The sequence below is a fragment of the Heloderma suspectum genome, chromosome 5 (assembly GCF_057233095.1).
Source record: "Heloderma suspectum isolate Gila_16-S chromosome 5, 16-S_ref, whole genome shotgun sequence".
Lineage (NCBI taxonomy): Eukaryota > Metazoa > Chordata > Lepidosauria > Squamata > Helodermatidae > Heloderma > Heloderma suspectum.
This window is the reverse complement of record NC_139462.1, coordinates 234259813-234276050: the sequence shown is the minus strand read 5'-3', so window position 1 is coordinate 234276050 and position 16238 is coordinate 234259813. Positions and strand designations below refer to the sequence as shown.

The window sequence follows — 16238 nt, the reverse complement described above, 5'->3', positions numbered from 1 at the left end:
CCTTGAAAGGTTGTCACAGAGAGGAAGGCCAGGATCTCTTCTCGATCATGCCAGAGTGCAGGACACGGAATAATGGGCTCAAGTGACAGGAAGCCAGATTCCAGCTGAACATCAGGAAAAACCTCCTGACTGTAGGAGCAATACGACAATGGAACCAATTACCTGGGGAGGTGGTGGGCTCTCCCACTCTGGAGGCGTTCAAGACGAGGCTGGACAGCCATCTGTCAGGGATGCTCTGACTTGGATTCCTGAATTGAGCAGGGGGTTGGACTCGATGGCCTTGTAGGCCCCTTCCAACCCTACTATTCTATGATTCTATGAAATATAATGGGAAGTAAAGTTAATGAGGAAGATCTTTATCAGATACCACATGGGAGAGAGCCTCCATATTCAGAGGCTGTATATCTTAGAAGAACGAGATCTTCCCTACCCCCCACCACACCCCACACAGAAGCAGTAAGATCTCTTCCCTGCAGGCCAACCAGAGAGGGCCTTCATGTTCAGACCCAGTAACACTTCATAGTAACACTGTGACCAGTTCGGGCATGGAGTGGTCCAGAAATACTTTTAACACTAGTGCAGTAGTGGTAAGACTGAGGAAGTGAAATGTGTTTTGTTTAAAGAGATTTGTTTCTCTTTAAGGTGCCACAAGATTCTTTGCTATTTTTACTAAAAGGAAAGGTAGCAATACCTTTGTCAGACCAAATATGGAGTATGGAACCCTTTCCCTTTCATATTTGTAAAAGAAAAAATAACGTTGTGCTAATGACCAAGATCTGCAGCACAAGCCCTGTTTGCTTACCCCACTGAGCCCAATGCAGCTTTCTCCCAAATAAACACGGGCTGTGTTTCCACACTGTCGCCTTCACTTGTCTCGCAACTTTGTTGTGCTGTTTCCCCAAGCGCATTTTCTCTCGTGCATGTTTCCATGTCCCAGAAGGAGGCTTGGGGCTGCTGGGGGAATTGTGTAAAGAGAGAAGACACACACAGAGTCACCCCTCGCCCACGCACCCCAGCTTGTCATAAGGTCAGTAACAGGCCACCCAAATCACAGATGAATTCTCCCAAATTCTCCCCCATTCACCCCAAACATTCAGGGATCCCCTCCCCATGACTGGGCCAAATACCCAAGACTGAATGCTTCCCTGGAGCATTAGCCAGGCCCACCTCTCTTGCTCTTTCCTGCCATCTCAGGTCTCCCCAGCCAAAGCCCAGCATGCCCCCGCCCCCCCGGCTCTTGGTGGCTCACGCTCCTGTGCCTGCCGGCTGCTCCAGGTGCATTGGCTATGAGGCCGCGCACGGCTGCTCCTCAGTGGGTGGGTGCGGGCAGGCATGCACAGGCATAGGCACAGATCGGGGGCGGGGAACCTTGTTTCCGCCTGAGGGCCGCATCCAATGCTGGAGATGCTCTCGGGGGCCACATTCCAGCGGTGGGCGGGGCCAAAGGGAAAGGGCGGGCCAAACGACAAAACACACCAGCGTATTTTCGCTGAAGGCTCTTATTGCTAATTAGCCGGCCCTCGAAGAAGCGGCCCAGTCTTTCGGGATGGGGGAAAAGCAGCACACGAGCTGGGAAACCACGGGACGGCTGGCGGCTGGGGCCCGGGGCCCGAAGAAGGCGGCGTGGGCGCCCGGGAATGCTGGAGGTCCAGCTCCGGCCCCGGGAGGCCTGGATTTGGCCCTTGGGCATGAGGCTCCCCGCGCCACGCCGCCGCCGGACTCGTCAGATTCTCCTCGGCGGTGCAGCCAGGAGTCCCCCAGTGTGTCGCTGCCCGGCCGCCCCTGAGCCGGTCCGGAGCAACTCGCCTCGCCCCTGCGGCGACGGCGTCCGCGGCTGAAGGCGGCGCCCCGGCAAGCCGGGAGCCAGGCGGGGCCCCTGCCCGCTCCGGCGCGCCCCTCCGGCCGGCGCACTCGCGCTCCGGCGCCCGCAGGAAGCGCCCGCGCCCCGTCTCCCGGCCGCGCCCGGGCGGCGTGCGGAGGCTGTGTCCGGGAGCCGGCCGCCGGTTCGGGCGGCCGGCGGGAGGAGCTTTCGCGAGCGCCCCCGGCGGAGGAAAGCGAGCCCGCCGCGCCCCGCCGTCGTTCTCCGCTCAGCCCAAATGCTCGTCTCCGAAGCCTCGTCGCTGCGGGGAAACAGGCGAAGAGCGGCGCGACCTGCGTGAGCCGCTGAACGGGCGGTCCCGAGGAGGTAGCGCGCGCGCGGCGGAGTGGCCCGGGGGCGGGCGGCGGGGCGGAAGAGGGGCCCGGGGCCCGGGCCGGCGCGCTGCTCCGCGTCGGGAGGGCGCGCAGGCTCGCGGGCTCGCGCTTGCGGGAGCCCCTCGGGCTTGCGCTGTACTAGGCCCCCGCGACCCGCCAGCCGGAGCCGCGGCTCAGCGGCGCAGACATCCCGTCAGAAGCGAAGGAAGGGACAGGGCGCTTCCGCGCGCGCGCCCGGCTCGGGATTTGTTTGCATCGCCGGCGCGGCGCTCTTAGCCTTCTCGCGCAGCGATTTCGTGGTCTGTCCCCCAAACATCGATTTCTTTCGCGAGGGGGGCGGGCACTTGTAGCTGTTGCTGTCTCTAAGGAGCGGGAAGTCAGAAACCCCTGCCAGCCTACTGCAAGGTGCCCAGAGGTCTACTGGTGAATCCCGACGGGCGTGTTGCCCACCCCCGCGGCGCGGGCTTAGTCGTATTCTCACTGTGTTCGGGGTCCCCCCAGAACTCAGCCCCTCAGTGTTCAGTGGGGCTCACTCACTGGGAAGCATCTTTAGGTTTGCAGCCTCAAGGTGAAAAACTCCTAGGGAAGTTTTTTCCGCAGTAGTGCTCTTGTGCATATACAAAATTCTGTGAAGCTGTAAGAATATACTGGCTTCCCAGGCAATTTGATGTAATCTGGGGTTTTTTGGCCGCTCCTGGTTGAAGCCACCTGGTGGGGTCTGTCCACTGGTAAGGCGAGACCTGATTCGCCCGTTGTTTGTGGGTGAACAGCTCTGGGTTGAATGAAGCCATCTTAATGAGGCTTCATTTGAGGGAGGCCTCAGCCCCAGAATCTGTTTTCAGGGCCAAGGCTGAGCCCCCAGCTATGTAAAGAAATTGCACACACAGGAATGAGGGTACAGGACACAAGTGAAGGCCCATAGTTTTGTGAATTATTGAAAGGGGCTGTAACAGGATCAGAATCCTCTGCAACAGGTTACAACGTTATGTCCATAGATTTCACTCCCAGGTGAATGTGCAGCGGATTAGAGCCCTGTGTTATGTTTTCGCGCAGGGGCAGGTGACATCCGGAGGTCTGGGGGCCATTTTCACCTCCCCAGACCTCCAGAGTGGGGTGCCACAGGGCACCCCCTGAAAAAGTCAAAACTGCTGATTCGCTGCTGAAATTCAGTGCCAGATTGAACCACAGCACTTTAGGGGGCTATGATGGTTAAATTCAGTTTGTTTCCAAGGTAGATTTAAGCTTTTGAGCACCTCGTAGCGGCTACAGAGCAGTTGAACAGTTCCACTGAGCTGGCACACAGGCTAAATTTGGCTGTCTGAGTGCTCTGTGACCTCTACGGATGCTATTCCCCCCCCCCATAAGTTGGGGGGGGAGTGGTGGGAGGTGGCAGGGGCTGCAATGGGTGTGTGGGGGGGCGCCTGTTGCCCACCGCTGTTTTAGCTGCTCAGAGTGCAGCCCTAAGGATTGCGCTCCACCTTTCCACAGCCCTGCCGGCAAGAGCCAGGCAGGCAGGGAGGCACGACCGAGGAGATTTTGCCGCCCCTTCCTCTTTGAAGAGGCCATTTCAGCTGGACGGGCCTCTCAGCCGGTCTAGCTGACTTCGCGGTAGGTGGGGAAGGCAAGGGGGGGCTGTGGGCTCCTGTGGACCCGGGCCCCTCCCCTCCACGCCCCTCCACCCCACCCACTGCCCTGCCCCCGTTCGCCTTCCGCGACCTCTTCCGAGGCCACTCTGGCAACCTCGGGTGAGTGCCCGCCGTGGTGCATCCCCCGGCACCTATGAGGGTGGGGGAGCTGGAATGCCTGGCCTCGGATTCCCCTTCCAAGGCCGTGGCAGCGCCTGTGGCCTCGGGAGTGGAAACCGCCATACCCTGGGGTCTCTGGGATGCTGCCCCATGGGCCATGGGATTTTCCATTAGTTGCTTTCGGGGGGGGGGGGGTTGCTGGGATTTGATCTTTTTATGCATTTATTGCAACCGCCCTCTGCCTTTAGGAAGTGGCTGGATGTCATTTGAATGTAGATACCTTCTCTCATTTGCAGTGGACTTGGCAGCAGAGGAGATGTCTACTCAGCCAGGTTTGGAACCTTCATGGGTAAGAATTAAGACAGCTGCAAGCAGAAAGGTACCATTTGAAAGATGCCCACTGTCGGCTGCACAAATGAGTGCAGCTTGTCCCCGTGGCTCCTGTTTTCTGGGCAGAGTGATGCATTGTAGGCGAGTTCCCAGTCCCATTTGTCTTCATAATGCTAATATGGGGAGAACATTTGTAGGGGATAACCAGCAAGTGGAAACGGAGGGATTAGCTCTCCCCCCACCTGCAAATCCCTGCAAATGCCTCTGTTAATCTGCCTTTTCATTTCTTAGGTAGGCTCTGAGATAGGGTGCCAGCCCCGCTGAGACAACAACGATCTCGGAACTTGCAGGGAGAATTGGCAGCTGCAGGGAGGGTTAAGCACCTGCCATCCTCCCAGCCTGTTTTCCCCTACAAATACCCTCCAATCCCCACATCCGCATTACCTCAGCAAACACAGGTTTCAGAACACAGGTTTCCTTGGGTGTTTTGTACCTCTTGCACTAGGAACCATTGGGTGTGGTATTTTTAAGAACAGGTTCACACCCTCAATTCTATGTGATAAATCTGGGTGTGGCAGCCTGCAAATTGTCCCTCAAGGCTGCACTTCCGCTGCGGGAATCTTACGATTGTAAATTAGCACTCCGTGTGTGTTGAGTTTGCCAGCTGAAGTCTGTTTATATCTAATATATTATATTCTTTGAAATATTTCAGGGACAGAAGGACGGGCCCAGACTGGGTAAGGAATAAGACAAAGCATTGTAATCTGATGGCAGTTCTATAATACCATTTGGCTCCTACTGAAATAGAGCAACACTCCTTATTTGCTCCATGTATGTGCCTGTGTCTCTACACCTTTTCCAGTTGTGTGTGTGCATGTGGGGTGGAGATGTTTGTTCCCAAAACATTCATAGAATCATAGAATAGTAGGGTTGGAAGGGGCCTACAAGGCCATCGAGTCCAACCCCCTGCTCAATGCAGGAATCCAAGGCAGAACATCCCTGACAGATGCTGTCCAGCCTCGTCTTGAAAGCCTCCGGTGTGGGAGAGCCCACCACCTCCCTAGGTAATCGGTTCCATTGTCGTTTTGCTCTAACAGTCAGGACGTTTTTCCTGATGTTCAGCCGGAATCTGGCTTCCTGTAACTTGAGCCCATTATTCCATGTCCTGCACTCTGGGATGATCAAGAAGAGACCCTGGCCTTCCCCTGTGACAACCTTTCAAGGACTTGAAGAGCGCTATCCTATCTCCCCTCAGTCTTCTCTTCTCAAGGCTAAACATGCCCAGTTCTTTCAGTCTCTCCTCACAGGACTTTGCTTCCAGTCCCCTGATCATCTTCGTTGCCCACCTCTGAACCCTCTCCAGTTTGTCTGCATCCTTCTTAAAGTGTGGCAACCAGAACTGGACACAGTACTCCAGATGAGGCCTAACCAGTGCTGAGTAGAGGGGAACTAGTACTTCCCAGGATTTGGAATTTATGCTTCTATTAATGCAGCCCCAAATAGCATTTGCGTTTTTTGCAGCCACATCACATTGTTGGCTCATATTCAGCTTGTGATCTGCAATAATTCCAAGATCCTTCTTGCTTGTAGTATTGTTGAGCCAAGTATCCCCCATCTTGTAACTGTGCCTTTGGTTTCTTTTTCCTAGGTGCAGAAGTTGGCATTTATCCCTGTTAAATTTCATTCTGTTCTTTTCTGCCCAGCACTCCAGCCTATCAAGATCACTTTGAATTCTGTTTTTGTCTTCCAGGGTATTAGCTATCCTGCCCAATTTTGTGTCATCCGCAAATTTGATCAGCATTCCCTGCACCTCCTCATCTAAGTCATTCATAAAAACATTGAAGAGCACTGGGCCCAGGACTGAGCCCTGCGGTACCCTGCAGTACCTCCATGATTTCTCAAAGAGAATAGACAGTGGTTCTGAGAGTTCCTCTGCCAGTTCCTTTATTACTCTAGGGTGCAGATCTGGCCATGGAGATTTGAACTCATTCAAAGTAATTAGGTCTTCCTTGACTATATGCCTATCGATCTCAAGCTGCAATCCTGCCCCTTCAGCCTGTACCTCGGCTTTGCCAGGGGGCTCATAGACCTCCTTTTGGGAGAAGACTGAGCCAAAGTAGGAATTGAGCACCTCTGTCTTTTCTTTGTCATCTGTTATCATTTTGCCATTCTTATTTAATATCTGAACAACCATTTCTTTCCTCTGCCTTTTACTATGCACGTATCCGAAGAAAGCCTTTTTGTTGCTTTTAGCATCCCTCGCTAGCCTCAGCTCGTTCTCAGCTTTAGCCTTCCTGACGCCATCCCTGCAATCCTGTGCTACCTGCCTGTTCTCCTCCTTCCTATACGTGTCCTTTTTTGTTTTCAGATCATCTCTAAGTTTTTTGTGAAGCCACATTGGCTTCTTCTGTTGTCTTCCACCTTTTTTCTTGTTGGAATTGTTTCATAGAATCATAAAATAGTAGGGTTGGAAAGGGCCTACAAGGCCATTGAGTCCAACCTCCTGCTCAATGCAGGAATCTAAGTCAGAGCATCCCGGACAGATGGCTGTCCAGCCTCGTCTTGAATGCCTCCAGTGTGGGAGAACCCACCACTGGGTTTGAAATTGTGCCTTTAGAATTTCCTTTTTTAAAAACTCCCACCCATCTTGGACTCCTTTTCTCATAGAGTTGCTTGCCATGGGACCTTACTGATCATTGTTCTAAGTTTATTAAAATTGGCTTTCCTAGAATTCAGGGTACACGTTTGGCTACACTCGGTTTTTGCTTCCATTGGAACCAAGAACTAGAGTATAACTTGGTGACTTTCCCAAGAGTTCCTTTTAAAGAGTTCCTGTAACTGCTACTTTATCCACTAAGTCATCTCTGTTGGTTAGGATGAAGTCAAGGATAGCCGATCCTCTAGTTCTGTTGGTTAGGATGAAGTCAAGGATAGCCGATCCTCTAGTTGAAGTCCCCCATTACTAGTACATCATGCTTCCTTAAAACATTGCCAATTTGCTTTTCAAAAGTTTCATCCTGTCTTCTCCTTGATTGGGTGGCCGGTAGTAGACTCCAACCAGCAGGTTCTTTTATTCTTTGCTCCATTTATTTTAACCCAGATACTGTCAATGGGGCTACCAAGCTCATCCTCCTGTAGTTTTGTGCAGAGTTTATGTATTCTTAACATTTTGTGCAACTCCACCTCCCTTTCTGTTCCTCCTGTTCTTTTTGAACAAGTTATATCCTTCAGTTGCTGTATTCCAGTCATGGGAGTCATCCCACCAAGTTTCAGTTTACATCTATCAAGTCATAATTTCCCTCCTGTATTAAGAGTTCAAGTTCATTCTGTTTGTTTCCCATACTAGGCGTTAGTGTATAGACATTGAAGACCATGTGCTTTATAGTCTGTCTTCCTTCCTACATGTGTCTGAAGACTATTATTGGGCGCTATTAGAGCTGTTCTCTCCGTTGCGGTGCATGTGCCTACGTCCATGGTTACCCCCAACTTTACGTCTCCCTGTCCTGTAGGATTCAGTTTAAAGCCCTCCTGATGAAGTTCTTCATGCTGTGGCCAAACACATTCTTCCCATCCTTTGTGAGGTGCAGCTAGGGATGTCAGAGAATTTCGCCACGAATCTCGGGGAGGCTAAATGCTAGTGCATTCAGCCCCCTGAAATTGGTGTCGAAACGGTCTGGCCCCCCCGGGACGGGACTTACCTTGGGCGAATCTCCCTGGCAGCGGCGGTTTGGCGGCGGTGGCGGCCGGTCTTCCGACCGGCTGCCACCACCGCCATTTCCAAGTTAAAAAAAAAATAAATGATAGGCTATATAAACATTTACGTAGCCTATCACGGCTAGATTTTTAAAAAAACACCATGATAGGCTACGTAAATGTTTACGTAGCCTATCACGGCTGAGTTAAAAAAAAAAAAACAACCGCGCATACGCAAATGGCGGTGCCCATAGGCGCCGCCATTTGCGTTCCTTATTTTGGCACGTGTAGTCTACGTAAACATTTACATAGACTACGGCGAAAATAAGGGGAACGCAAATAGCGTAGCGTCTACGCTATTTGCGTACGTGCGGTGTTTTTTTTTTTCCCACTCAGCCATGATAGGCTACGTAAACATTTACGTAGCCTATCACGGCTGACTGCAGGGACGCCAGCGGCGGCGGCTACGGCCGCCGCCATTTGCAGTCCCGGCAGGACAAGATTCGTGGCGGGAGGGACGGGGCGCCTTACCCTCGGCCAGAATTTCGGGGGGGAGGGACGGGGCACATCCCCCCGGCCAGAATTTCGGGGGGAGGGATGGAGCGCCTCCCCCCCACTGCAAATCAACTTTCGTAAAAGGTAAGGGACTTTCGCACATCCCTAGGTGCATCCCATCCCTTGCCAGCAGTCCATCTTCCAGGAAGTATAGCCCCTGGTCCCAGAATCCAGATCTCTCTCTTCGGTGCCACCTTCATAGCCAGTCATTCACCCGGAGTATTTTTCTTTCCCTTTCTATCTCTTTTCTGAGAGAGAGATGAGAAAACTATCTGGGCCCCAAAGTTCTTGAGTTTCCTTCCCAAAGCTTCAAAGTCTGACGTGATTTTTTTGTCATTCCGCTTGGCGGTATCATTTGTTCCCACATGGATGAGAAGGAAGGGATACCTGTCAGTGGGCTTTATGAGTGCAGGCAACCCTTCAGTCACATCTCTAATATGTCCTCCTGGGGGACAGCATACCTGGAGAGTCCACAGGTCTTTGCGACATGCTTGGCTTTCGATCCCACACAGCAAGGAGTCTCCCACTACTACTACTACTACTACTCTTCTTGTTGTTGTAGGCGTTGGTTTCATCACCTCTGCTTGACTGACCGTCAGCCTCTTGCTCGCTCTCCTGCGGGGTCCACTGTAATTCTTCCTCTGCGTGCTGTGCTCCAGTCTCATCCTCAAGTACCTGGAAATGGTTCCATAGTTCCACGGCTTCCACTTCTAGTTCTTCTTCTCCTAACTGTCACCCTTTTCCAAGGAGTATCCTTGACTGCGTTTTTCCTCATCTCAGCATTTCCCTCTTCTGCCTCAGCTTGCTGTTGCTCTTCTAGCGCCTGTATTTTGCTTTGCTGCTGTAGTTCCACCATTCTGTCTAAGAACTCTTTGTCATCTCTTATTCCTTTGAGGGTCAACACTCGCCACTCCAGGCCTCTTACTATTTCTTCCAACAGCGTGATCAGCTTGTGCTTGTTGCAGGTGTAGGCCATGTTGATCTCAGGCAAGAAAACACACATGGCACACTCCTTGCTGGTCACCACCACTGGAGAGCCTTGGCCTTCCATATTCTCTATTCCCTTTCTGTTTCTAGCTTTCTGATTGTACTGGAATAGCCTGTGATTTGTCCTCTACTCACTGGAGGATAACAACAGAGTTCCAGTGGTATGGAAGTGTGTGTTACAAGAAAAAGAAATTGAAAAATTAAATACAAAATAATTTTTTAAAAAAACTATTAGGGGCCTCCCGCTTGACCTCCCCTGGCAAACTCCTGTTTGCTCCCCCGTTCGCTCTCCCTGATGGTGCGCGCTCTGGGAGCTTGCTTGCTTATATAGCCCCTAGACCAGCTGGAACAGCTTCCTCTGCTCTGCTCTGCTTAGCTTCCTCTGCTCTGATCAGCTTCCTCTGCTTCTCATACTAGCAGCAACATTGTCAAGTTGTGTAATTCTCAGGCTCAGAATATGCACTGGGGCAGCCTGTAGTTCTCTCCTTCAACCCAAGGCCTCTCTGGCAGCCTCTGATTCTGCCCTCTCTAGGGTGCCTGGGATAATACCACATCAGCAATCCTGGTGTCAAGGTGCCTGGGAAATGTAGTTCTCTGGAGTGTCAGAGTCCATGCTATCTTCAATTATAAAAGAGGACATCTGTCAGTGCCACAGTGCCAAGACTGTGAAATTTAGACACCTGAAACTTGGCATGCATATTAAGGGGACACTAGAGGTGTATAATTAATGAATGCATTAATTAATTTTAATTATTGTTAATGTGTCTGTCTGAAGCCTGACATACCATCTTCCATGACTAACTTTCCAGTTGATATGGTTTGAAGCCAGGGAGGACACTGAAGGAGAGAGTTATATAGCTGACAATCCCCCTGCTTTGGGGGACCCGCTCAGGGGAGTGGAGCGACCAGCCCCTTCCTTCAGGAGGCCATAGGGGTACACGAGGGCAGGGGTCATGCCTGACAATGGCGCTGCGCATGGCTCAGAGGGGGTGGCCCAGCGTGCCCATCTCTGCCAGCTGGGTAAGGCTGCATGAAGACGTTGGCGTATCAAACTATTCCAACCCATGTGAAGCCAGGCCCACATGCTAGTAGTATAAGAAAGTAGACACACTTATCATTAAAACAATATTGACTGTTTCCACTGAAAACAACTTCCTTTCAGTTAGAATGGCTGAAATTTCTAAGAAGCTAAAGCCTCAAGACAGAGGGGGAAGTGACATTTAAATGGCAGCATGAACTCCTCAGGTTCCTACACATGGACACAGACACATGCCCCACGCACGCATCCCAAGAGCGATCCCGTGTACAGACCCCGTCAGCCTCAGTGACTGACGGGCCAGCAAAAGTCCAGCTCCTCAGTCTGGCCTAAAACCTGGGATGCCTCTGTGTGCTGGTGCTGGACTTTTACTTATTTCTCCAACTAATAGCCTGTTTTGGAAACTCAGTGGGCCGTAGAAAAAACGGACTTTCCAGCAGGAGGGGGAGGGGGAGAGGATTGTGGACTAGCCCTCCCCCCACGATGAAAAAAACTGTCCCTCTCCCTGAAAGGAAGATAGTTGCCCCCACCCAGAACCCGATAGGCCCCCACTGGGCTGCTGCTGTCTAGGGATGGACGAAAGGGACTTACCTCATCCCGCAGCTTGCTTCGCGGTGGGGGGGAGGCGCTTCGGTTCTCCCCCCGAAGTTCAGGAGAGGGGGGGGAGGCGCCCCGCCTCGCCTGGCCGAAATTCAGGCCGGGGGGGAGGCGCCCCATCCCTCGCCGCCGAAATTCAGGCCGGGTAGGAGCGCCCCGTCTACCCGGCCGCGAAAAAAAAAGTAAAACACACACACACACACCCGTGATAGGCTACGTAACGATTTACGTAGCCTATCACGGCTAGATTTCCTAAGTCAGCCGTGATAGGCTACGTAAATCGTCACGTAGCCTATCACGGGTGACTTTGAAAAAAAAAATAGCGTATGCAAATGGCGGCGCCCATGGGGACCGCCATTTGCGTTCATTATTTTGTCACGTCTAGTCTACGTAAAGATTTACGTAGATTACGGCAAAAATAAGGGCAACGCAAATAGCGTTCCCTCATTTTTGCCGTAGTCTACGTAAATCTTTACGTAGACTAGACGTGCCAAACTAAGGAACGCAAATGGCGGCGCCCCATGGGCGCCGCCATTTGCATACGCTATTTTTTTTTTTCAAAGTCACCCGTGATAGGCTACGTGACGATTTACGTAGCCTATCACGGCTGACTTTGGAAATCTAGCCATGATAGGCTACGTAAATCGTTACGTAGCCTATCACGGGTGTGTGTTGTTGTTTTTTACTTTACTTTTTTTTTTTGCAATGGCGGCGGTGGCGGCAGCCGGTCGGGAGACTGGCCGCCACCCCCGACGAACCGCCGCCGGGACCCGCCGCCAAGAGGGACATTCGCTGAAGGTAAGTCCCATCCTGGGGGCGGGGCGGGGGGCCGGCGGAGAATTTCCCCAACACTTTGGGGGGCCAAATGCGTCGGCACTCGGCCTCCCGAAGATTCGTGGAGAAATTCTCCGTCAACCCTACTGCTGTCTGAAATAGCTTGCGGTACCACATCCCTTCCCAAGCCCAGGGGGTAACGGCCTCGTTTGCCCAGGAAAGAAGTGTGCTCACCTGCTCTTCCCCTCATTCATTTGTGGCCAAAGAAGCCCCCACCCTCCCCGAAATGAACCCCATGGGTGAGGAGTGCCAGGTCCCATGGCTGAGCGGCATACGGCAAGCCCCCCGTCTCCTTTTCCCATGGGAGGGGGTGTTGTCTGACAGGCCGCATATCGGGTGAGGCCCTTGTGGGTCTCAGGCAAGTAACAGCCATGGGGTCCTGGTGCTTCCCTCTCCCATAGGACAAGGAGACATGGGCTGTTGCCCACTTGGCCATCACTTGGCTAAGGAGCTCCAGGTGCTGAGCAACTGCCAAGGAGCCCCCCCCCCACGACTATTTTTTCTGCTTTTCTCTTAGGGATATGGACTGCAAGTCGTGTATCTAATAAGTTTATGTTCACCTAACTCCTCCTTTTCTAATGCTTCCAAAGTATTTGGCTGATTTACCGAATACCAAAATAACTGTTTCTTGGGCACGAGCAAATGTCCTCCCACAGAGGTCTGCCTGGCACCAACCTTGTCATCAACCTTGTCCCAGCACCAGGTTAAGACCGTCCTCCACTCCCAGGGGTTTGATGGCATACGATGGGACTTTCATGTGAGGTGTTTTATCAGGTCCCAGTACCTCACTTTAACTGTTTTTAGCAGTTTTAAATTGTTTTTTAATTTTGTATGTTAAAGTTTTCTATATTACATTTTGTAAACTGCCCAGAGAATTTTGGGTCTTGGATGGTGCAAAAATGAAATAAATATAATGACATGAAATATCCTCCCTTTCATGGATCTGTTGAAGGGAAGACTTTCTCTTGCAAAAGTGTGTGTGTGTTTTACTGAGTGATGTTAGTAAATAAACATTTAGAACAGCTAAATTCCTTGTACTGTGTCTGCAGTGGAGTGCAAAGGCTAATGGACAGTGCAGCAGCCAGACCACGCCCAGCCGGGGGGAGGGTGGGGGTCCCCTTGCAACTGTGCCGGGTCGCAGACGGGGATTATGTGACTGTGAACATCAGAAATGTGGTGACTGTGGTCGCTCACGGGGAAGTAACAGCAGTCCTAGCAGCAGTGCCTTGAACCTTCTCTCGTGTGGTCTTCCTCACTCACAGGGGGAGGCCGGGAGTTGGAACTGAGGATCGTCCTCGCTGGCAAGACTGGAGGAGGGAAAAGTGCCACAGGAAACACCATCCTGGGCCAGGACAGATTTCATTCCATAGTTGGGGCAAAGACAACAACCAAGAAGTGCGAAAAGGCAAAGGGAGAATGGAATGGCTGGGAGTTTTCTCTGATTGACACACCAGCTATTTTTGATTCAAAAACCCCCAGAAAAAAATCCCAACGCAAGGAGTGCAAAAAACTCTCCAAGCCTGGCCCTCATGCCCTGGTGTTCGTGACCCAGGTGGGCCGTTTCACTGCAGAAGATAAGGCAGCGGCAGAGCGAGTCCAGAAAGTGTTTGGAACAGAGGCCAGAAGGCACACAATTGTCTTGTTCACCCGCAAAGAAGATTTAGAAGAGGACTTGTGCTTGGAGGAGTATGTAAGGCAGTCCGATAACAAGGCTCTCCAGGAGCTGATTCAGGAATGCGGGGGCCGCCTCTGTGCTTTCAATAACAGAGCAGTTGGAGCAGAACGGGAGGAGCAGGTCTCTCAGCTGATGGGAATGGTCCAGAAAATGCTTCGGGAAAATGGAGGGGCGTATTGTAAGCAACGCAGACGATATCGCTGGACCAGAAAATCAGGCAGGCAAAAGGAACAGAGAATGTGAAGAGCCTCAGAGTGGTGGCACTTGTAGCCATCATGACTTATACATTGCTTTTCTAGTTTATAATTTTCTTAAACAAATCTCAACAGCTTCCTAAATCCCCTATCTGTGTTTCTTTAGCCAAGTTATTCTTGCATTAGTGTGACATTTGCTTGTAACACGAGCAATGCTGTTAGGAGCTGCACATCAGTTTTACCTCCCCATATAAACTGGGGCAATTAATTTGGGAATTTAATAGATAGTTGAAGGAAGTGTGGGCCTATATGGTGTCCTTTGTATCTAAGTAATTGCATACCATCAGTTTTTCTCCCTATTATTTTACCTTATTATTTTTCATTTGCAAGTTATTTCTAGATTAAGTGCCTTCATTTCTTGTTCAGTCGTGTCCGACTCTTCATGACCCCATGGACCATAGCACGCCAGGCCTTCCTGTCCTGCGCTCTCTCCCGGAGTGTGCTCAAGTTCATATTCATTGCATCGGTGATGCTATCTAGCCATCTCATCCTCTGCTGTCCCCTTCTCCTTTTGCCTTCAGTCTTTCCCAGCATCAGGGGCTTTTCCAGAGAAAGTGCCTTCATACCCATCTGTTTTTATTCTCTGAGGCTGCTCTACAGTTCTGAAACTCCCTACTGCTGGAGACTTACCAAAGCCTGAGCGCGTTCATCTTTTGCCAGCATTGCAAAAGTTCTTATTCGGGATCCCGTTTCATAGCTGGAGTCATGCAAAATCTGGAGGGCCACGGGTTGCCCACCCATGCTTTAAAAGGATTCTATTCACACTCACTAGGGAGTAAGCGCCGTTGAACTCAGTGGAACTTTCTTCCAAGTAAACATGCATGGGATTGTGCTGCAAGCTTGCAAAGAAGATATATAAAGGCAAGTAATGGGGGGTCATGATAGAGCTGTGCAAAATTACACCTGGTGTGGAGAGAGCACATAGGGAGACATTTTCCTCCCTCCCCCATAATACTAGAACCCGATGGGGTCATCCCATGAAGCTGATTGGTGGGAGATTCATCAGAGGAAGTAGCTCTTCGCACAGTGCAGAGTTGAACTATGGAAGTCGGCAGCACCAGATACAGTGATCTGAGATGCAGAACGCCAACCTGGATGGCTTTAAGAATGGATGAGACAAATTCCATTAGGAGAAAGCTATCAGTGGAGGAGAAGGCTATCAATGGGTGCCGGTCATGATGTCCGTGTATTAAATCCAGCACCAGAGGCAGTTTGCGTACGGGTATCGGTTGCTGGTGAACACCAGCAGGAGGGTGCAGAGGCTCTCACATCCTGCTTGTGGGCTTCCCATGAACTTCTGGGAATTCTTGAGTAGGTAGGCCCTCGGTCTGAGCGTGGCTCTTCTTATGTTCTTATAGAGCAGTCTGATTTTCTGCTGAAATGTATTTTTGGCCACAAGCCTTGAGCACAAGGCAGGCCACCAATGTAAATAAAGATTTCTTTGCTTTGTATTTTATTACGTGTTGTTGCCCCAAATGATGATGTGTTAACACTGACCGATTTAAATTAGCGAAAGCCAGCTCTTCTCCACTTGATCTGGAATTGCCTTGATACTGTGTGAACATTCTCAGTGAACTTTCGGAAAAGAGAACCTGTTTCTGAATGTCCCCCCCGGGCTTGTAGCACTGCCCTGTGCGTGCCGATGGTGCTGCATGTGTGCGCACTGTCGTATTGCCCTTGGGGAACTGCAGTTTGGCTTCTCCTGCCTACAGCACAAGCCCCAGCAGAGAGGCACGTGGAAGCACAACTGCTCCCTGGCCAAGCAGAGACCCCTGGCAGCAAGAGGGGTTAGGATGGGGGAGAACTATGCCAAGCATTGCTTGCAGGAGAGCATCCAAGCAGCCTTCCCCAGCCTGGCACCCTTGACATGTTTGGGGCTGCAAGTCCCATCAGCATCGCCCAGTGTGGCCAATGGTCAGGAATGCTGGGAGCTGTAGTCCAAAGCATCTGGAGGGCACCAGCTTGGGGAAGGCTGATCATGAGAGTTAACCCTAGGGAGTGAACCTGGACCTTCTGCATGCAAGCCACTGAGCTATGGTCTCTGGGTAAAAATGGGAGTGGGCCTCCGTAGGTAACCTAGGTTACCTAAGTTACCTCCCTAGGTAATTAACCCTTAATTACCTAGGGAGGTGGTGGGCTCTCCCACGCTGGAGGCATTCAAGACGAGGCTGGACAGCCATCTGTCAGGGATGCTCTGACTTGGATTCCTGCATTGAGCAGGGGGTTGGACTCGATGGCCTTGTAGGCCCTTCCAACCCTACTGTTCTATGATTCTCTGAACCCAAATGGAGGACAGACTGAGCAAAGACAAGGTGGATTGATCTGGTGGCCTGATGACA

The 16238-nt window shown here is 51.5% G+C and overlaps 1 protein-coding gene across 3 annotated transcripts; it reads left to right on the top strand.

Annotated features, from left to right (window-relative positions):
- Positions 1-1958: 1958 nt before the first annotated feature.
- Positions 1959-15355, top strand: LOC146345388 (GTPase IMAP family member 1-like). 3 transcript variants are annotated; one of them, XM_084860149.1, is made up of 4 exons: positions 1959-2185; positions 4235-4287; positions 4981-5005; positions 13233-15355. In XM_084860149.1, exons 2-4 carry the CDS (start codon positions 4255-4257, stop codon positions 13886-13888), a joined length of 714 nt encoding a protein of 237 aa, XP_084716275.1. In that variant the 5' UTR covers positions 1959-2185; positions 4235-4254; the 3' UTR covers positions 13889-15355. The 3 variants fall into 3 exon arrangements, with proteins under 3 accessions (XP_084716275.1, XP_084716276.1, XP_084716274.1); XM_084860150.1 differs by having other exon boundaries at positions 1959-2492; XM_084860148.1 differs by having other exon boundaries at positions 1959-2492; positions 4235-4317.
- The last annotated feature ends 883 nt before the right edge of the window (positions 15356-16238 follow it).